The sequence below is a fragment of the Cebidichthys violaceus genome, unplaced genomic scaffold (genome assembly GCF_023349555.1).
Source record: "Cebidichthys violaceus isolate CVI_PGR_0920_01 unplaced genomic scaffold, fCebVio1.0.p SCAF_12, whole genome shotgun sequence".
Taxonomy (NCBI): domain Eukaryota; kingdom Metazoa; phylum Chordata; class Actinopteri; order Perciformes; family Stichaeidae; genus Cebidichthys; species Cebidichthys violaceus.
The window spans coordinates 6578741-6600460 of NW_027176285.1; the positions used below are offsets into that span (position 1 = coordinate 6578741).

At 41.1% G+C, this 21720-nt stretch overlaps 1 protein-coding gene and 4 long non-coding RNA genes across 5 annotated transcripts; 1 reads left to right on the forward strand and 4 right to left on the reverse strand.

Moving 5' to 3' along the window:
- Positions 1–2728: 2728 nt before the first annotated feature.
- sptlc1 (serine palmitoyltransferase, long chain base subunit 1) lies at positions 2729–13300 on the reverse strand. The gene is made up of 15 exons (XM_068706028.1): positions 13236–13300; positions 11827–11934; positions 11513–11607; positions 10777–10870; positions 10593–10665; positions 8751–8883; positions 8320–8449; positions 8065–8154; positions 7024–7131; positions 6309–6404; positions 5640–5736; positions 5384–5438; positions 3765–3882; positions 3547–3620; positions 2729–3416 (listed from the first exon to the last, which is right to left on the reverse strand). Exons 1-15 carry the CDS (start codon positions 13287–13289, stop codon positions 3323–3325), a joined length of 1419 nt encoding a protein of 472 aa, XP_068562129.1. The 5' UTR covers positions 13290–13300; the 3' UTR covers positions 2729–3322.
- A 2698-nt stretch (positions 13301–15998) lies between these two features.
- Positions 15999–17465, reverse strand: LOC137868968 (uncharacterized). Its single transcript, XR_011102253.1, has 2 exons — positions 17379–17465; positions 15999–16310 (listed from the first exon to the last, which is right to left on the reverse strand). It is a non-coding gene; the product is annotated as an uncharacterized lncRNA (long non-coding RNA).
- LOC137868965 (uncharacterized) lies at positions 15999–18056 on the forward strand. Its single transcript, XR_011102250.1, has 2 exons — positions 15999–16236; positions 17399–18056. It is a non-coding gene; the product is annotated as an uncharacterized lncRNA (long non-coding RNA).
- Positions 17991–18704, reverse strand: LOC137868967 (uncharacterized). Its single transcript, XR_011102252.1, has 3 exons — positions 18419–18704; positions 18239–18339; positions 17991–18078 (listed from the first exon to the last, which is right to left on the reverse strand). It is a non-coding gene; the product is annotated as an uncharacterized lncRNA (long non-coding RNA).
- LOC137868966 (uncharacterized) lies at positions 18701–21164 on the reverse strand. The gene is made up of 5 exons (XR_011102251.1): positions 21113–21164; positions 19634–19882; positions 19135–19258; positions 18904–19055; positions 18701–18783 (listed from the first exon to the last, which is right to left on the reverse strand). It is a non-coding gene; the product is annotated as an uncharacterized lncRNA (long non-coding RNA).
- Between the last annotated feature and the right edge of the window lie 556 nt (positions 21165–21720).

The window sequence follows — 21720 nt, forward strand, 5'->3', positions numbered from 1 at the left end:
GGATCGAGACTGAACTTCCACGGTCCACATAACTCATTACTGAGACTTCAGACTGAAGGTCAGGCTGGTTGTCATGCTCTGATCAATTATGGCACAATAATTTGCTTCCATAATGTGTCTTCTTTAAGATTAAAAAAAATCCCAAATACACATTTACGTTTATTTTACTACTTTGACTATTTGCTTCTGTGTATTTCACCTAACTTCATTAAAAGTTAGATCATTAGATCATTTGCATTTTTAAACATCACATTTCAAAAAATAAATAATTGTCATAATCATCTGAAGTTTCGTGGTGATATATATTAGTGCCTTTTTGTTTTACCCTGTTCAGCTTCAATGTCTTGCAAAATATGTAATTTAACAAAACATCTCTTTAAAGGTTGTTTTCTCTAAATTAGTTTTTTTTTCTCCACAGCAGCTGTAAAGTGGTTTGGTGAATGAAGATTCACCAAAACTTTACACTTTCATTCTTCATTCTGAAGGTTTTTATCATCATAGCCTGATTTAAATATATTTTATTCCTTGAAGTGGTAAAAATGGATAGTGTATGGCTGTTGGCAGTATTTTCTGATATATGGGTGACACAAAGAGATATCCAAAGTTCCGTAAAAAACCTTTGACTCTAATAACAAAACCAAAAATATGAACACATAAAAATGGATTTTGAACCTGGCTTCAGATTTCTGCAAATTCACAGAAAATGCTGAATTTCAGAAAAGATGTTATCATTATAAAAGTAACTGGGTTAAAGTAAGTAATCCACTGAAGTGTCATCATGATATCTGTTAGTTTATTTTTACCTCATTCACCTTTAGGGTCCCGCTCCAACTCCACTGCATTTATCTGACCGCATTTCATCCCCTTCCTGTCCAGTGAAAACCATGTATCTCCAGATGTGTTGATGTTGCATGTTTGAATGAACTGAAGGATGAAGTGTTCCTTTATGTGTTGAAAACATTATTCTACTTCTTCAGCTAAATAAACTCTTTAGAAAGACCCTTGGATCAGCTGGAAAAAGCCTCGTCACAAAACTGAAAAGAGGTTTGTTCTTTTTATAGACACGTGGTTCTCACGGGACTCTACCAACATCCGATGATCTGATAGAATATGATGCGTTTCTGTAGATTAAACTAGCCAACAGTAAATAAAGCAGTTTAAAACTTCTAGAGCAGTAAATAAAACACATTTATCACAGAAACATCATATATAATAGTAAAACACTGACAGGGAATATTTTACTGCACAACCAATACTTTAAGTGCTTTTTGCTGATAATACATCCACTTTTACTTCACTAAAAACTTTGAATTCAGGACTTGTATTTGTAGTGGAGTATTTTCAGTGTGGTAATAGTTCTTTTACTTAAAGAAGCAGTGTGTAGGATTTAGTGACATCTAGTGGCAAGTACACACAGTCACTAGTTACTCTGCAGCTCATAAAATGCACGTTATATGTTACAATACTGCAATATTGTTTACACTTTAATGCACCAGCAATAATGATCAAATATGTGATAATATAACCTTTCTGCTGCATAGTGAATATGTTTACTTTGATACTTAATCTTAGTGATAATGTGTGTACTTTTACTTGAAGCAGAAGTCCACCGATATTACACATAAGATCAGTGTACTCATGAGTACTATTCATAATACTGTCTTCTGTGGCTCTGGATGATGTCATAGTGATGTCATCATCTTAGGCTTTAAGCCTACAAATATACAACTACTTAATCTTTCACCACAGCAAAACTATTTAGTTTCAACCTCTTTTCAAGCTGCTGCAGCAGCTACTCCGTTTGCTCGGTACATTGCATTGTGTGTATCAACAACAGACAAATGTAGTATGCACACTTTTTTTAGTTTGAGTATACTTCAGTTTGTCACTTTTCCAGTGTGAACTCACCATGCTGAAAACCTGAGTGGAATTAGTGTGTGGCATCAACAGTTTCACCAGACGAGGAGGGGTTAATGAAAAGCTACTTTAGGTTCGACCACTCCTTAATTCTTCTGTCTCTTGTGAGCTCCAGGTTTATGGAAGTGCAACACTAGATGAGCAGAATAGCTCTTTAATTAGCTCTTTGTTCGTGCAGAATGGAATATGATATTAAGAATGTTTTCTTTAGTGCGTAATCCCCTGAAAATATGAATCTTGGTGTTTTTAGTTACCTTAGAATGAGCCATTCGTATCCACACAGGGAGGGGTGGAGGTCCTCTTCACTGCCATGTTTCTACATCAGCCCAAAAAGGACAAACCAGACACTCACTCTAGAGAGGCCCATCGGCATATTTGCGTTGTTGCGTCGGTCATGTGTAGTTCTCCTACACGGGAGAACTTTCAGCTGATTGCAATCTGCAACCTCAGCACTACATGCCACCAGATCCTACACACTGCACCTTTAAACAGATCTGCAATGCACTTATTTAAAAAAAAATTAAATGAATGTGTATAAGTAATTAAAAAAACATTGGACAAAAAAACCCTATTATATTTGATTATATTCCTGTAAACAGCATGACATTAACGGCACATTTAGCAGTACAAGGAAGTTATAAGGAAGTAGAAAAGGACATTGATCTTGCAAACAGGCAACCCAGAATATTCCTACTCTATTTGAACTGTATACTCAGGTCATGTTGTGGAAGAACTTGTCAAAATGTTTTGACCCAAAACTAATGCATGGTTATTCCACATCCCCACACAAAACACCACCATACAGCAGAACTCAATTTAAATCATATATATTTACATTTCATAAAAGTAAAGTTAAGAGAACAAAAGAGAAGTAACGTCTGAAAATCAAAAGGACAAATCAGGTTTAAAACTATTTGTGGTATAACAACCAGTGGCATATAAAATAACACCCCTCGTGTACAGGTCATGTACTAGTCGACTGCAAACATTAAATAAAACAATAAGAGAAACGTGTCCTCTTTGGTCAGTACAGTCATTTGGTCCGTCCAGATCAAGTCAAACTCTCACTGCAGTTGGTTTTCTTTCACAGCAGGAAGTCAACGGAAAATCATCCTGCTGAAGGCCCACTCTTAGATTCATAACAATATACAACACATGGTACATGTAGTATGATTATGACACATGAAGAATGAGAACATGGAGAGAGGCAATGCATTAAGAGACAAACAGAAGCAAGGCTAGAAGGTATAAAGGTGTGTTTATCGGTGGAGATCCTCGTGGGGTTCAGTGCTCACAGTCTGTGGTCGGGAGTGTCCTCCTCACAGTGATGTCCTACCAGTCCACTGAGTGGACCCCCTGCCAGAGCTCCAGTGACGGCTGCTTAAAGTTTCAGAACACTACGTGGTCATTTGAGGACAGCTGAAGCCGCCTCCCGGATACAAGACACGGCCTTCTGGACATCCTCCTCCGTCTGCTCAATGGTGACCACCACTCTGATGCTGAGGACACACACGGGTGGAGCAGTCAGACAATGGCCAGGCTCACGGATCCACGTCAACACTCGTTTCCATACCCAATCAGACATTATAATAGGCTGTGTCAACTGCAGAGTGAAGTGGAGACTCTTACCTGGGTGAGGGGAGGAAACGCTCCTCCTTCTCCAGGTAGCGAGCCAGAGTCAGAGCCACGCGTCTCTCCAGACACTGATGTAAAAAAATATATGCAAAACTATGAGCAAATATGGGACAGAGGATGTTGTATGTGTACAGATTGTAAAGCCCTCTGAGGCTAATTTCTGATTTTTTGGGCTGTACAAAATAAATTGAATTAAACAAAAGTGGACTTACATAGTCTACGATGGTGCGAAGCAGCTGCATGTCAGAGTCTCTGGAGCCAGAACTTCTCTCCAGCTGTAAGTGAAGAGCTGGGGCAAACTGCACTCCGACTAACTTCAGACCTAGAATTCTGTCACACATCAGGAAAAACACAAATCATGACATAATGCAACTCTGCTATAATAGACTATAACGCGCATCTATTCAGCAACACTGAAGCTTTGAAGACCATTTCATTGTGAATTAACATGTGTCCTTGTCCCTGCTAACTCTGAGTATTAACCAACCTTCCAGCTCCAGATAAGGCTCTATACAAGCCTGTCTTCTTCAAAGGTAAGTTCCTATACAACTAAACCGCATTCTCGATTAAGTTTAGAGAGAAAAGCAGTTCCTCATGGATTGCCGTCACAATCTATTTGTTTAGGTTTAGTAAAAACATCATGGTTTGGCTTAAAAATAAGTACGTCAAGGTATTCAAGTTACAAAAGTCAGTTACAATAAGTTCACATTGATTTTGGTTTCACACGGGACACAAAAAGCCATCTGGAGTTGATGCCAGCTGACATTGGGCGAAGGCAGGGTTTACCTGGACGGGTCTCCAAACTATCACAGGGTGGACACACAGAGACAGACACACCTACAGGACATTTAGAGGCATCACTTAACCTAAACTGTCTTTGGACTGCAGGAGGAAGCCAGAGAACCTGGAGAGAACCCACTGACACGGGGAGAACATGCAGACTCCACACAGCAGGGCCGTCTAGCCTGGGAATGGAACCCTACATGCAGTGAGGCGACAGTGCTAGCCACCACACCACCTCATCACATGCGTCATTACAGCGGTGTTGTGGGGATTTTGTGGTGTGTACTGAAACCTGCCCCATCGTGAAATCCCAGATTCTATTTCCTCCTACATTAAGTTGTGTAAGAAAAATAAATAGAGACACTGATGATGTTTTATGTCATTATTACACATATTGTGCTTCCTAAAGGATACGACTTCTGAATTTTATTTGTAGATTCCTGTGCAGCGTTTATCTCTATGAAGACACGTGTCCATTTTAAAGACTCATTGATCTTGTGGTTGATAGCGACTTCATTGTGTGGATAAAAGATGTTCTTTGTAGCCGACCACAGAGAGTCTGCATCAGTGGAACTAGGTTGGACCGATTGTTGGTACAGGTGCTCCTCATAGGTGTGTTCCTTCTCCTGAGCCGTTGTCCTTAAACCCAAATGAGCTTTGGCTCAGAGAGCAGCGGCTTCGGTTTGTTTGAGTGATGATGATGGAATGCTGAACCTGGACTATTGATTGAGGAAAAAGCACTTTTTGAACTGGGAGCGTGTATTCAGTAAATAGGATGTTTTAGCAGCTACAGAAGGGCCACAAAACGTCAGTAAATACCCCCTTAAGTCTGAGTTTTTAAATGTACAGAATTGGTAGTTATTGCAATAATGGTGTCCAATACTAGATCGCGCTATTATCCCCGATACCCGAACGGACCGATATCTGATACCACTGTTGGTATCGGTGCATTCCTACTTAGTTTTAACAGCAGCAGCTCAAATTGAATGTTTAGATAAATCCACATATAAATAGAAGTCTTAACTCAACCTAATACATGTGAACTCACCCTTGTAAAGCCTTGTAAACGTGTTGGCACTTTTCCCTCAGGACGGTGAAAATGTCTGCAAAACAGATGAAGACAGACAGATGAGTGGACAGAACTGATTCTCATTTCAAATGTACTTCTAATCAGCGGGAAATGGAAAGCCCCAAATGTAAGTAAAAAGAAATCACAAACACCAAGTGCACACAAGCGTAAAAGGTGGAGGAGGGAGGGAAGGAGGGAGGGGGAGAGGGAGAGAAGTTGAAGGCGGAGCCTGTACCTGGATCCTCCTCCATGATGTTGAGGGCCTCGATGGCGGCAGCAGCCAGCATGGGAGGCAGGGAGGCAGAGAAGCAGTAGCCCTGGCCCGACAGACGCTGCACAACACAAGAGAGAGACTTTTTACTGACCCACATTCAGTCATTAGGATTCTGACACCAAATAATATTGTAATATCCTAGTAAAAAACAATACCTACAAATGGACCTAAAGTCAAAGTAGCAAATAGGAAATAACTGACTGCGTTTCATTTCACCACGTTGAAGTTAATATTTGGTAGAAGCACTTTTGACAGCACCCATTAAAAACCCTGTGAAGAGGTCTCAGATCAGCTTTACTTCAGCTTCTCTGGACCGGAGAGAGGTCCGGACATTCCTGCATCGCTCTGACTTTACAAGTGGAGTTGTTGTCTGCAGGAAACTGTTGACACCTCATTAAAAATCTATTTTTGGATACTTCTTAACAGGCCTCAGAGAACTCCCTCAATAGGACTGGTTTAACAGTGTACCATATTAAAAAGTAACAGACCAGAAATGTAGACGCCATCCAGGGAAAATACGAAACGCCTAACCCCTATTGTAGGATTACAGATGTGCAGTCCGTGCAGTGTTTTAGAATACCGGCTCGTCATGTATTCAACTAGACTGGATAGAAGCTGGTTAGATTTTACCTGGTGGTCGATGACAAAGGAGCGTCCACAGCAGAAGCCTCCGATGGAGGCCACGGCGTTCTCCATGTTGGCGCTGATCAGGTCAATGTCATCGATCTGCATGGTACGGAACAACACGTCTTTAGATTTCAGAGAGCAGGGCGAAACAATGACGTAAAATGCCGAGCTAGTAAATGTGGCAACTCACCCGAGGCAAGTGGTAAAAAAGAATTAAAAACTTTATATTTAGATGTGAAAGTAGCTAAGGATTTATCATTTTTAAATATTTATTCATTCAATAATGCAATAATGTGTATGAGTTTAGTTTGATGGTGTTAGAGAAGATGTGGGCAGTCTGCTGCCAGTTTGAGAGCAAGATGGATGAAACATAACAATTAACTTCAGTCTTTGTTGGTATTTGATAACTAACAAAAAGGCTTTAGTAGATTTCTGACGCACTTGTCTGACCAAGTGAAAAGAAGCACTAAACGTTGAACCCCTCTGGATCCCAACGTCACATCACGTCTCCTTTTTTGTTTATTAGAAAAGTTTATTCAATTAAATCTATTATTTATAGTAATATCATTCTTACAATACATCCTTAATGGAATGCGGAACACTGAATTTGATCAGCACACCAGAGGAGGGCAGGTAGCTGTAGGTTTGACAACTATAGCATCAAACAAAACACAAAGTTAGAAATAGCACATCTCTGTGTAAAGCTGAGCATACTCACATTGACTCCAAAGTGCTCAGTGACTCCTCGGCCGTGTTCTCCCAACACACCAAAAGACATGCTCTCCTCCAGAAAGATCCGCACCTTGTACTTGTACTTCAGCTTCACCTGGAGGTTTCCACAACACAACCGATGAGCGATAGAGCGGGGGCGTGTGGCAATGCAACAGTGATCACGCCATATTAGATACATATTCCATGTTTAGAGTAATGCAGCAGCAGTTCAGGCATCCACACTCTGGGGATCTGTAGTTTGTGTTGTTCATCTTTTGTCTTGAACTCTCACTGTTTGAAAGCGTGACTTTTAGACCTCTGTCAAGCCGACACACATCATGTAAAACGTAAAACTATCATGTAACGTCAACCCACATGTGACCGGCAAAAAATCAGGAATATGAAACATATTGTCGATCAGCTGAAAAACATCTGTTTTTTTTAACATCTAGCATACTCTTGCTGAATTCTCCAAAGTGTCCGACCCCTGCTTAAATGTTCAGGCCCTATTCATTATATATTTATGGCATCTTAAAACTTTTTGAGCTACACTTTCAGATTTTATTACTTAAATTGTATTACTTAGTAACGTTCTTATTCCTTTTGTATTTAATCTTGTATATTGTTTGTTATAGCTGTTGTTCGCTGCTGAGGGCTACCAAACGGAATTCCGTTGTATCACTACAATGACAATAAAAACCTCTTTATCTTTATCTCATCTTGTGTGTTGTCTACCTTTTGTTTGTCCGGTCATGGCGTTTTTACACTAATTAAGTTCCTAACTGATAGATTTACTACAGAAAAAGGAAGGCCCGATGGCCGAGTTAAAATGCCTTTATTATTTATGACGGCATATCAAAGTATTAAATACAAAAGGAGAACGGCCCCCGGTTTCAACCCGCAGCCCCTCCCCACTTTGAAATGCTCTCAGGGATATTTTATGGTTGTGCATGTGCCTCTTGATGATCACTGACAGCACCCCTGCACAGCTTATGAATCCATGAGATTAGTTTTATTGTGGAGGATAATAAGCAGTCTTTCTATTTACCAGTTCAGGCAGAGGACAGATGTCTGCAGTGTTGATGTACAGACCCTCCACAAGAATAAACTTCCGGGTCACTCGGGCTTTACGAGGATTCTGCCACAGAAACAAACTGTTAGTTTATGAGACTTTGACACGAGACAGCAAGGCATAAATACAGAGTGAAAACAGAATTATAAAAATACAGCTTGGGCTACATTTGCTAGCATGAAATCACAAGGGACAATGTGACCCCCTCCCAAATAAAACCCCTCAATGAACCTTCTGGTCCTCCAGCTCCTGCTCCTTGAGCAACCTCTCCAGATCCTCCACGTCGTTGTGTTTGAAGTATTTGATGAAGCTGCGGGACGCTTGAAGACCCTTCTGGATGGAGAAGCAGGCCGCTTCGTCCCTGAACACACGGCAAAGGACACAACACAAAACTAAAAACACAACAAGCCACGCTGACATATGAACATATGCAGGCTTCAGATGGTAGAAGTGGTTTTCCTGTGCCGAACCTTTAAGGAACTAAGCCTGACAGTAATTGTAGTTACAGTCTTTATTTGTCATATGCACAACAATTACAGTGGAGCCGTCATTCTCAGGCTCCCTACAACAAAGTCAAAGGTGATTTGTTTCCGAGTCTGAAGTCCGATAACTGAATCCTGGTTTAATAATGCTCTACACACGTCAGCAGAGACAGTACTCACACAAAGATGATGTCCCCCCTCTTGGAGTAGGCAGGTATCGCACTGGCGATGGTCGCGAAGCCGTAAGAATAGATGATGGCTTCTTCTGTATTCATGAATTTGGCCAGACGACTCTCCAGCTCCAGGTGAACATCTGGGGAACAGAAATTAGAAATAGTTACTAAGTACTAAGAAGATACACCAGAGGTCACTGCTCCATAGACTTTCATCAATGGTTTCAGATGTTCTTCATTTTCATACTGGTCTTTGGATTTGGAGCTCATCATAGTTAAACGTTGTGTAACAGTGATACTCGGTACCCGGAGAGGTTGGAAGGAGATGCACATTTCTTAAACGTTACGTTTCTACATGTAAAAAGTGGAGCTAAGGTTAGCACATTATTAACTAGCATCAGCACTTTAATGCTATGCTAGTTATTGAAGGTATGCTGAAAGTATACACATGCTGATTTTGCTTTTAAATGACTAACAGTGAATAAAGATCTTCATGTCGTTACAGGAACACTGTTGATCCTTCATTTCATTGTCTTCTGTCTGGATCTCAAGGTGATGTGGTGGTTCATGTCTACTCTATGATCTGTAGCTTCTATCGTTATTTTATATAATTTTATTTAAGGAGTGTAGTTAGTGACAGTGTAGCTCTGACTGCTCGATGGTGTAGCAGTGGGAGGTGGGGCTTAGCTTACAATCAACTGTGTTTATTTGCAAGAAAACTCTGAAGGATATCTTTCAGATGTAGTTGCTCTCATGATGGCTCCATTTTTACCTAGATTTGTGTCTCAGCGACTAAACACTTTAAAAATCGGCCCAGTGTTGAGGGAGAACGCTGTAGATGGCAGCTGCTGAACAAGCTGCAATAGCACAACATCAATGTAAGTCCACTGAAAGTGCTTTTTTTATTTTTTTACTCAAATTTTTTTACACTTATACTTATTATTATTATTATTATTATTATTATTATTATTATAAGTGTCTGACAATGTTATGGAAAGAACCCTACAGAGGATGAAAGGGCATTTCTTTGTTTTCTGTGTCTTGTTGTCTGAAAACAACAATGAAAACGTGAGTGAGAGTTAGAGAGGAGTGTCGGTGTTGGGAGGACAGAAAGCGTAGCTTAGTGTTATCTATAAGATCTTCAATGTCATGGTGGAATATTTAGCTGATTTCAACAATGTGGATGTGATGCAAGATTTCAGAACGAGACTATTTCCCTGTAGGGTTCATTCCATAATGCTGTCAGACACCCACCCACGTGTTTAGCTCAGCGTTCTCTCTCAATAATGGGCCAACTGTAAGCTGCAATGGAATCACTGTGGAATCGGTGTGAGGGTTATTTGTGGTGGTGGGTGGATATCAATCTCACAGCACCAGAAAAAGGTCAAAATAAAGATGCAATTGATGACAAATCAAAAACACTAAAGCCACTAATACCTGACAGTAACCTTAGTTTTTAAGGTGGACTTTTAAGTATTGTCTAGCTTGATTGATTAAGATTGGAAGTCTGTATATACAAAGAGAACAAAAGGAAAAGCTGAGGCAGAGAGCGTAACAGACTGTGTGTATACGGTATATCGTTAGCGAATAGGGAGGCGTGTGTGGAGCCACTAACTACAAACAGTTTTATGAACAGTATCTTTGGGAATGTGTTTTCTTGACCGAGTGAGGTCTCAGCCTATCACTGTCAGCCTTGGTGGCTACTCAGGCTCCACCCCTTTGCAGAATATCCACATTTGATCAAACCTTTAGAGACATACTGTGAACAGCCTCTGTGTTTACTCTACAGACTATTGAATTAGTGGATTGACAATAGAAGATGAAAAGCAGATAAGAAGTTTCCACTCACCAAAAGTTCCATAGAAGCCCCTGGGACCACATGTGCCCACACCATATTTCTTCAGTGATGCCAAAGCTTTTTGCTGTATTAAGGAGAAAAAAAACTAATTGATTGGAAGCTCCATTAAAACACAGATGCTCGCTGGTAGCATGTCGAAATACAGGTCGTAACGGTCTAAATGATGACTACTGACCTTAACCCGCTCATTGTCCAGCAGACCCAGGAAGTTAAATGAAGCAAAGTTAATGCACTCTTTTCCATTGATGGTGATTTTGTGGCTGGGAGGCCTGTAATGGAAAACAGCGTGTTTAGCTTCCTGTAACACGCTGCAACAGTGTATGGACTTCAGAGCACAGCAACACGTTCACCGAGGTCTCTACTTCAACGAGCAGAGACATGAAACATGCTAAACCCGGGGGATTCATCACAGTGAGAAACATGTCTTCGGTTATTGGTGTCACAGACAGATTATTTGGTTGATATTTAGTTTGTTTAGATGCATTTGTCAAATAACACACAGATAGTTGTGAGTTGGCTATAACATGCAAGGACACTGGTATGTTTAACGAAAAGAAGAAGAGCCAGTGTCAGACACCGAGCATATCTGAACATATGCGAGTGTGTGGAGCATCCCTTTCCTCTGACAACAGTACTATTTACCACAGGTAGAGGTGGTCCGGCCACCACTCTACATGTATAATACAAGAAAATGTGTCACAATTAAGATATGCAACACAAATGTACCATATCTATTTCAAGGCCTTTGACTTCATGTTCAATGTGCGACTTCATTTATATAGTGAGGCTTCATATTGGTCTAAAATTGTCAATATGAATCGTGTTAAGAACCATCTAGATAAATAGTGGAGCACAGTTGGATGGATCCTTGGCTTCAGACAACATTAAAAAGCAGTGTCTGAGTGTCTTACCCTGTGACCACATCATAACAGAGGGAGGGATGGTCTTTGTAAACAGGAGGAACCAGAGGCTCCGGCTGCCACTCCTCAATGAGGTCCTCCTTCTCCTGCAACACATGACAGCGGTTTGGTCTCTCTCACTCTCACTCACACACTCACACACACACACACACACACACACACACACACACACACACACACTCTCACACACTCTCTCACACACACACACACACACACACACACACACACACACACACACACACACACACACACACACACACACACACACACACACACACACACACACACACTTTTGCTGAGCTTACCTTCTCGGTCAGTTTATAGGTCTCGTGAAGTTTGTAGGTCTTAGAGAACAGAAGTCTGATGATCCACAGTATGAGGATCCCCTCTAGGATCAGGTGATAAGCCGGGGCCTGAGGGAGACGGGGACATGAGGATTATTCTGGGGTCAGACTGGTGAATGTGTGTGGACTGTGTTTAAGTCCGGCCAATTGCTGTAACTGTACAGTCACACGAGGCGATGTTCTCGCTGAATGTGGGCGGTGCCAAGTGGAGTCCATCACCACACGTGTCCTGTGCATTCCAATACCTATACTAGCACACTACTTAGTATACCAGAAAATGATTTAGTATGTCCCAATACATACTGTGTCAAATGCAGTGTACCAACATCCGGTCGCATTTTGCAAGCCAGCATGCTTTTCTGGCTATTCTGTCCCACAATCCTTTGCGTCAAAGATATATGAGCAAAGTTCAAGGTGCCATGTGGTAATCTGTGTCTGATAATTATCATGTTGACCAAACCAAGAGATTTATTATTATTTATTTTTTGATCCAGTTGTCTTTAGGGCCATCTGATCTTCTTGCAGTTTATTGTTTTATGAAATAGAAAGTAACCATTCCACATCTTTGCAATCTTTTCTCACATAATGCACTAGCATGAGAGAGTCAACCAGTCAGAGACATCACATGGACTGGACACCACAGGAGAAGGATCACAGTTAGGCCCAATCTCCACACTCACGGACTATGATTTCACCGATATCTGCTAGCTTGTCTGATTCCGTCATCACAGGACTTAATTATCTAGTTCATTCTAGCACAGTTGAGGAGTTTCTCCTCAATAGCTCAACACATGAAGCATTGTGGTATGGGCTAGAGCTATAGTGTTACTACCAAGCAGGACGTTTTCTTAAAAATACCAATTGTGTCGATTTTTAACAACAAAACCACCTTTAAAGGGATTTCTGTACACTTCTAAAAGTAAGTTATTGGCTTCAACTCGCCAATGTTCAAGCTCACTACACACTACAGCACAATTCTCAGACGTAGCGTTAAATAACAGCATTACACACAGAGCTTTACTATTCATCTTGGCTTAAACACTACAAATAATCGGTTTCGATAACATTTGATACTTTTGCGGCTAGCTACAGAATAAGCTAAAGATTTTCAAGGAACAGCAAACTTCCTTGTTCTTTTGCCTCCTCGCGCTGACTGGTCGCTGCCATAGAGAGCAGATAACACACGACACGCGATTGGCTGATAGGTTGCCCAACGCCCTCCCCGGGCCGCGGATACTTCCTGACGGAGAAGTTTGCGATAAACAGCCTCGGAACAAAATTAAAATCATCGACGAGTAGCTAAACAAACGAGGAATGTACTTGTGAACGTCAGTGTCTACTCAGCAGAGTTGCAGAAAGAAGAAACTTGCCTCGTAAAATGCTTGAACCATTTCCACCAACACCCATTGCTGCCCGGACGCCATGTTTATCTTCTCTCTTCTACGTCATCAATGCTGCTTTTAAGTTCCACAAGAAAATTGTAGACCTGAGCGTCCGTTCATAAGAGACAGTAATCCACTGTCACATGACCTCACCAGTGTGTTCAGTGTGTGTCACTTAGGGACTTAGCTGTATACGGAACTTTTCCAGGATATGAACTGTGCCACTGTGGGTTCTTATGGGTTGAATATCCAAAGGTGGTTTAATCGTCATATGCTTCAAATCTCCACTATTTAAACAATTTCATATTTTATGTTTTGGTTTCTTGTTAGTTTCTTGTAAACCACTTTATAACTTTGTTTTAAAAGGTGCCATACCAATAGTTATTTAATCAGCATCATCTCACAACACATTGATATGAAAATGTTACGTTGTAGTATTTTAAGTTAACTATTAGCTATGTTATTGTGTCTCTACAGCAGGTGATTAAAACCACCAGGACACCATCGGTACCATCTACTGAACATCAGTGATATTGGTGAGAAGAGGAGAAGAGCTCAAAGGATATTTATTTAAAGACTAAACCCACCCAGACACAACCTGTTCACCATGCTGCTATCTGGAGAGAGATACAGAAGTATCAGCTTATGAACCACCAGACCTCAGAACAGCTTCTTTCCTCTGGCTGTGAGACTCCTTAACTCATCCTCCAACCTCCATATAGAATATAGTTTTTTGTTGTTGTTTGTTTTCTTTCCTATGTATCAAATTGGGACTACAATCTAAAGTTTGTTGTGCAACCTTGTCGTACAATGACAAATAAAATTCTTGTAACCTTATTGTTTCATTGTTTCCACAGAAACAGTATTATTGAAACAGAGACACAAAGTGAGAGTGTTCTGGTAACTTTTATTTTACTAAAAAAAGAAAAAGTTCTCATCGACATTTAGTCTCAACATTACAGTATATTGAAATTCTTCTCCATGGAAGTTAAATACTTCATTTTAATCTTATATTAAACATATCAAATATAACTCATCTAGCAGTGTTTACAGTATTCTACGATATGTTGCAGGTTTGATATCAGAAAGGTTGGCCAGTCTTAGCGAGAGGCTTGCAGAGACGACCTAGCTTTGTGTTACCTGGCCTGGTTTGATTGACAAGCTGAACATCTCTCATCTTCAACCGCTTGATGCAATGAAGAAAACTACACAAATCAAGTCTAGAGATTATAAAGGTGCAGTAAGACACTTAAAACAGAATTGCAATGAAACAATGAGAAAAAAAGCTAAATGTTCCATTCCTTGTGTTTTCCACCTAACAACCCTCATGTCACAGAGTGTCCTTTCTGCTCTACAAAGTGAGCTGACATTAACTGGCAGACTTTTTGTTGATCTTTTTTTTTCTCAGTACAGCTTATTACCAACCATGGCCATGGTGAATGAGAAAATCAGCCTAAAAATGACATCACTACTTGAATAAACTGAATAGTAAAGATTATAGTGAGAGTATAGTGTCAGTAAGCTTATGTGCTGAAACGTGTTGGTTAGATGGCTTTAGGAGAAGATCTATCAACCAACATACTATAGTCTGAGGTCAGGCTCCAACACTGATTCTCTTAACATTAATAACATCATGAAGTTCATTTGATGTCAAAATGAAACAAATACATGAACAGCAGTGTGACTACATCCTTTGAGGGTCACATTCTTCTAAAGATGAAAATCTAAATTTCCCCAGATAATAGTAGACATCACCACAAATATGAAAATAAAGCACCCCACACTTATGTTACAGCATCCCAAAGATGCTTTCCAGGGCAGATCAGCGTTCAATCACAGACTCCATGGCAATATGATATTTCATATTGGTATATTTCAAACATTTTGAACATTATTTAACATCATTGAACAAATATGAGTTGCTGTCAAGTGCACCTTTAAAATGTTAAAGTGGCATTCAGAGATTTTCTTTTTAACTTACAGTTGTAATTGTTTTAGCCTGAACACATTGGTTAGTGTCAATTGTTATTGGGGAGGATAGGTATATAGATATGTTAGGTTATTATTTTCTAATAAATTAGGTTTATTAAGGGGTCAAGGGGTCACTTTGTGTTTTCTTCAGGATTTAGTTTGTTTGGTTCATTTGAAAGAATCAAGACTAAATAACATGTGCAATGCGCCACCAGTAAACAGCACGTATTTGTCTTTTATAAAGTATCTCATCTGGTGTCAGTTGTTTTAAAACATATAGTTATCAGTGAGCAGTGAATAAGTCTGAAATTCAATAGTGTACTTATTTATGTTAGCAGGTTGTAATGAAACTATTATTAAACCTTTGTTCTAATTCTAACTGCTGTATAAAACGATCGTGGTGGATAATTACGGTCGACGGTAAACTATAGGTGGATGGACCATAATAAAACAAACAATGGCAACGTAAAGTTAAAGGGTCGATGCACACGTGGTGTTGTCTTTGTGGTGCAGTGTTAGTTGTTTCACACTGCTTTGAAAACATGAAAGCTGTTTCTAATTCTGTCACAACTGTCTGTGTGTGAGGAGCCTGTCTGTGTGTGAAGAGCCACGGTCACTCCTTTATGTGTGTGAAGAGCCACGGTCACTCCTTTATGTGTGTGAAGAGCCACGGTCACTCCTGTCTGTGTGTGAAGAGCCACGGTCACTCCTGTATGTGTGTGAGGTGTCAGGTTTCACAAAACGACAGGCAAGAACCCAATAGCACGACACAGAAAACAGTTCAGGTGTAGAAACAGGGTTTAATAACCAGCAGAGGTCAAACCAGGTAGTAACCCGCGTAGCAAACAAATCCAGTGGGAGCAGGCAAAAGGGAAGGTCCAAAGTCCAAAAAGGCAGGTCAATACACGAACGATCAGGATCAGAATCAGAATGATAGGTTGCTGGACACTAGACAATCTGGCTGAGGGAAATGGACCGGTACATATACACTGAGGGGCTGATAGCTGATGAGGAGCAGGTGAGTATGGAGGTGGTGCAGGCCAGGTGAAATGAAATCAGCAAGTAATGCAGAGCAGGAGGGAGTGGCAGATTCTGAAATGACATGAGAGTTAGTGTGGCAAAACAGGAGACAGACAAATGAAAAACTAAAGCCTGGCTGAAGTTGTGACATGAGGAGCCTGTCTGTGTGTGAAGAGCCACGGTCACTCCTGTATGTGTGTGAGGAGCCTGTCTGTGTGTGAAGAGCCACAGTCACTCCTGTATGTGTGTGAGGAGCCTGTCTGTGTGTGAAGAGCCACGGTCACTCTTGTATGTGTGTGAGGAGCCTGTCTGTGTGTGAAGAGCCACGGTCACTCCTGTCTGTGTGTGAAGAGCCACGGTCACTCCTGTATGTGTGTGAGGAGCCTGTCTGTGTGTGAAGAGCCACGGTCACTCCTGTCTGTGTGTGAAGAGCCACGGTCACTCCTGTATGTGTGTGAGGAGCCTGTCTGTGTGTGAAGAGCCACGGTCACTCCTGTCTGTGTGTGAAGAGCCACGGTCACTCCTGTATGTGTGTGAGGAGCCTGTCTGTGTGTGAAGAGCCACGGTCACTCCTGTCTGCATGTGAAGAACCACGGTCACACCTGTCTGTGTGTGAAGAGCCTGTATGTGTGTGAAGAGCCACGGTCACTCCTGTCTGTGTGTGAAGAGCCACGGTCACACCTGTCTGTGTGTGAAGAGCCACAGTCACAACTTTCTGTGTGTGAGGAGCCTGTATGTGTGTGAAGAGCCTGTATGTGTGTGAGGAGCCACGGTCACTCCTGTATGTGTGTGAGGAGCCACGGTCACACCTGTCTGTGTGTGTGAGGAGCCTGTATGTGTGTGAGGAGCCTTGCGTCTTCGGCTCCTTAGGAGAGGAATTAGTTGCTTACTTGGACATAGAGATTATGTAATAAGCAAAACCATTTGGTAGCATGTAAACATCATTTGTAGGAGACAGGTTTGTGTGTGACCACACTCTTTCACTTTTCCTTAAGTTAACTTAACACTCTGATAGATTAAATGTTTTTGTGGAGAAATTAAAGAACAAAATGGGGCTTCACTGAGCTCCATTTTAACCATAAAGACTTCAAACGGCAACTAGAGTAAATTATATACACAGAAATCTTGTTATTTATTTACCTCTTTGTATTTATTGCCAGCCAACCCCTCCTCCTGAAGGCTGGGGGACCTCCTGCTGCTGCTGCTGCTTCAGGCCACGAGACCAGCTGCTAATCCATCCTGAAGCTACACCTTCAGCACCTGCATAGAGACAGTGGGGAGGTAAACAACATGCTTACCTGTGAAGTTCCTGTGGCTGCTCACCTGGGCCTTCCTCAGGAGCCCGCCACATAAAGTCCCACTATCCCCAAGCTGCTCTACATCTGAGACTGTTGAAGAAAATAATCATTATATATTTTAGAATTAAACTAAAGCCATGGTCTGATTCTGATATCTCAATCCAGTTGAATAAACAAATGTTTCTTAGAAAGTATGAGTGCCAGCAGCCTGAGAGTGATAGACAATGGCGCCTGAAAACTCCCAAACATTTCCCGGCTAACGAGCAGAAAATCCTGTCAACATGTTTTGGTATAACGTTCTCGAAAGAACATGACCAAACTAGGTATTACGCAAGGCCCCGTATTGGAAACCAGGGATGCTTTGTTTATGTGATTCGGCCGACTGATCTGATTGGTGGAAAGTGACTTAAGGGGGGTGAATTAGACTATAAGGGTAAGCTGTAATAACTGATAGGTTGGATTTTGTTGAATGTTGCCTTGTGCTCATTAAAACACTTCCCGCTGGTTGCTACTCCAAGAACTCCGTCTCTTCTCTTCATTTCCTGCCACGACAAGACCAGACACAAAACACTCAGTCAGGACAAGGTTAATGGATTTAACAATCGTTCTGAAACAGACAATGTTTGTGTGTTAAATGTAAACAACAGCAGAAATAGTTTGGTGTGTGTTTGACTTCAGGAGGACACAGTGTTGTCCTCTTACCCGCCGCTGGTAGAGCAGGATGTAGTTTGCATCATCTTACCACTGTTCCCTCTGGAGCCGAGATGGCTGATGACGCTCACCAGACTGTAACAAGCCTCAGCCTGAGAAGGAACAACAACGGTTAGCAGCACTTACACACTAAACAGCTTTGTGTTTGTTCTCAGGTGAGTTCATTCTTACCTGGGTGGAGGTCACCAACAGCTCCCAGAAGAGCTCAATTTGATCATTCAGCTTCTCCAGCTGCAGAGATGGAGTGAATCAAAAATGCTTTAGATGCAGCATCAGCACTCTGTAGACAGGAAGTGAACAGAAGGAGAGGATGAAAACATAGGAGCTGTCCCCACAAGATTGTTGATTTGATGAATGGAAACTAATGGTTAAAAATATCACATCTAGTGGACGAAAAAGCTAAGACTGTAATATGTTCATAAAAATGTAAAGTAAACATGATGTGTGGTTCAGGAGTCAACACTCTGGTGTGGTCCTCTGGGGTCAGTGGATGACAGGTGGACTGCTGGCCGGATGTGCTTCCACCGCAGACACACCTGAAGTCAAGAAGACAAGACACTCTCAGTTATATACATATAACAATGGATGACAATACTAACACTGTGGTCATCTGACACCTCCAGCTGAATGTGATGTGTGTTTCTGTTTGGTTGTACCTCTTGCAGGTCCTGGTCATCTGCATCCTGAAGACCAGGTGGTCCTCGACAGGGGATCTGTAGCTCTTTCCTCCGCCTGCAGCGACTCCCTGCAGCAGGGGGGACAAACTCCTGATCTGATCCAGCATGGTTGTCAGGATTTCGTGAGCATCCTGCACACACAGAACAAAAAGAGGGTTTGATGCAGAGGAGAAACAATTAGTAGGAGGTTCATCAAACCAGCTGACTCACTTTCTGTTGGTGATCCTGGAACTCAGGTGCCTGATCAGAGACAGCCTTCTTCAACAAATAGAGGGCGTTGAGTTTGAGGCCTGACTCAATGGATTTGTGGCACCCGCCGATGTTTATGACTCTTCTGCAGAAGTCAAAGAGAAAATGGAGCCAGTGAGTTTCTCTTGTCTGCGCCATCTTTTTTCAGCTTTTATAATGTCAATTTTGGAAGATTTGATGCCCTCAAACCCAAATAATAGTGTTTTCAAATCACTACACTAATTGTTAACACACTCCACACACTTCTCGGGAAATTCTGTTCATCAAATAATCAATTTATTCGGAAAAATCAGCGAGTGGAAGTCTCTTTTCACCAAATCTGTGTTTTAGCAACAGTCCTGATAAACATGGTGGGACCTCAGAAAATACACAGATTTCTACACTGATAAAGCTTTTGAGGCTATGAATCAATACAATCATTGTAAATAAAACGATTAAATAAATGTAAAAGTGATCTTACCTGCACGTTGTTGTCTTACCGGGCGAGCGACGCCCTTCAGCAGGTGTTTCAATCAGTGGTCAACTTCGGGTCGCTTTCAGGTTCTTCAGTTTTCCACAAATAGTCGAGTGATACAATAGTTTTGTTTTCCAACAGAATTGTTTTTTCAGTAGATTAAAACTCAGAGAGTTCGCTTTCCACAGAAAGGCCTTGCAAGAGTCAACTCGTGTCCACCTTCAGATGCAGAGTGAGGATCAGAGGTCCGCTGACCTGTAGTGAGTGTAGCATTGTTTCCATGACATTTACAGAAGAACTAGACAGCAGGAGAGACATTACTTTTTTAAATAAAAAATCTCATATTTGTTAATATATTTCAGTAGTTTTTATATATTTGGCAGCTGAGACCAAGTTTTAACACTTCAAGCACTTATACATATCATTTACTTTTCATTTGTCATTCTGAATTTTTCTTTGCATGGCTCTTCACACAGCCGCCCTTGATTTCTAATGGGTGATTACAGGTTGGACCTAAAGGGGAAAGTGGGTACCAGGGAATCTGTGTGAAGTGACTCATATTAGTTATTGTGGGAGGGTCAAAGGGCTCAGTAAAAAAGTCCATCTTATTATCCCTTCTAGCAAATATCACACATCTAAGGAATGGTAAATGCTCTCTATGTTGCAACCTCATCAGAAAGCTCCCTAAAAGACCTTCAGTCATTTGTCTGGAGTATAAATCTGCATATAGATTTCAATAGGTTATGTCAACATATCAGGGTTTTATTTTGCACTGATGTACAACACATTTACAGTTTCAACTTCCATGAGAGTTCACTTTGGACAATGTGTTAAATTGACCACCACGCTGATCTTTGCAACATGCAAAGATCTGAAACTTTAGTTTAGCCCATAATAACCCAAACCCATTTTTCCTTATGGGAACATTATAGTGGATATAAAACAGACTAAATAGACCACATGGAACACATTTCTAAAGTTACCCCCCTAGAGCCTAAAGATGTGAATGTTACATATATGTATACATGTACTCCTCATTTGAAAATCAAAATCAACAAAGTAACAAAGTTATGCCTTTTTAATTGCTTTTCCACAAACTCATATCACAATTATAACTTCAACATTAATGGGTTTCCATTGTCATGGTGAATGAAGTGTGCCCTCCATGAAACTTGGTTGCTAGCTAACGCTAACGTTTGTTACCGACATTGACAACCCCCGTTATGCATCTCGCAGTCGATATCACTCACTAGGTTAGGTAACATAGATTCAGGAGCCATTTAAAAACCCGACAGCATATGTTTCAGCATTGGTTAGTGGTTATACTGTGAAGTTAAACTGACAAACGATTACTTCCGCTAACCGTTAACGTGAGCTACGATGACATCACAAGGTCGCTACACTTATATGCGAGTGGACAGTAATGTTGGTTTGCAATAAGCAACTGGAATTACTTAAACACTTAGCGTTACATATAAAGTTTACCTCGAATTATGAAGGCTTACTTCCGGTCTGTGGATGACGAGGCCAGTCCACAAACAATTCAGGGCGTCTCTATGGCAACGCCTCTTATATACGCGTTGCCTTTGATGTACGCGGTGCCTTTGATAACGACAGTCTGTCACAGACAGGTAGACTATGTACAGTTTACAATAATACGAATAATTATGAATCAATTAACAATGGCTTCAACGAAAACACCGATGTATTACGAATATAAACTACTACAGGAGAGCGAGCAACGGCTCCAGGAGGAAAACAGGGGTCTCAATAGACGACTAGACGTCTTTGTTGCAGCCGAGAGTAATTTCAGAAAAGAACAGGCTGAGAATAAAAAGATAAGAAAAAGTTGTTCTGCAAAGACCATGCATGCGGAGCATTTAAGAAAAGAGTTAGAGGAGAGCAAAAGTGAATTGAAGAAGGAACAAGAAAAGTGGGCTCTCGAGAGGAAGGAATTACAGATGACACTCGAGAATGAGTCTTTGAAGTCTATAAAGTTTGAAAACTTATTTACACTACAAAAATCGTGCATTCGAGAGTTGCAAGATAATGAAATCGTTGCCTTAAGAAAAACTAAACAACTGAGCCAAGAT

What these genes read in the sequence shown, in the direction of transcription:
- sptlc1 (XM_068706028.1), bottom strand. Translation starts at nt 13,289, where the DNA reads ATGGCGTCCGGGCAGCAATGGGTGTTGGTGGAAATGGTTCAAGCATTT. An exon ending in TCTGTCCTCTGCCTGAACTG is followed by an intron (nt 7,132 to 8,064) that starts GTAAATAGAAAG and finishes GGAAACCTCCAG; the next exon opens with GTGAAGCTGAAGTACAAGTA. An exon ending in CATCATGGAGGAGGATCCAG is followed by an intron (nt 5,439 to 5,639) that starts GTACAGGCTCCG and finishes TCTGTTTTGCAG; the next exon opens with ACATTTTCACCGTCCTGAGG.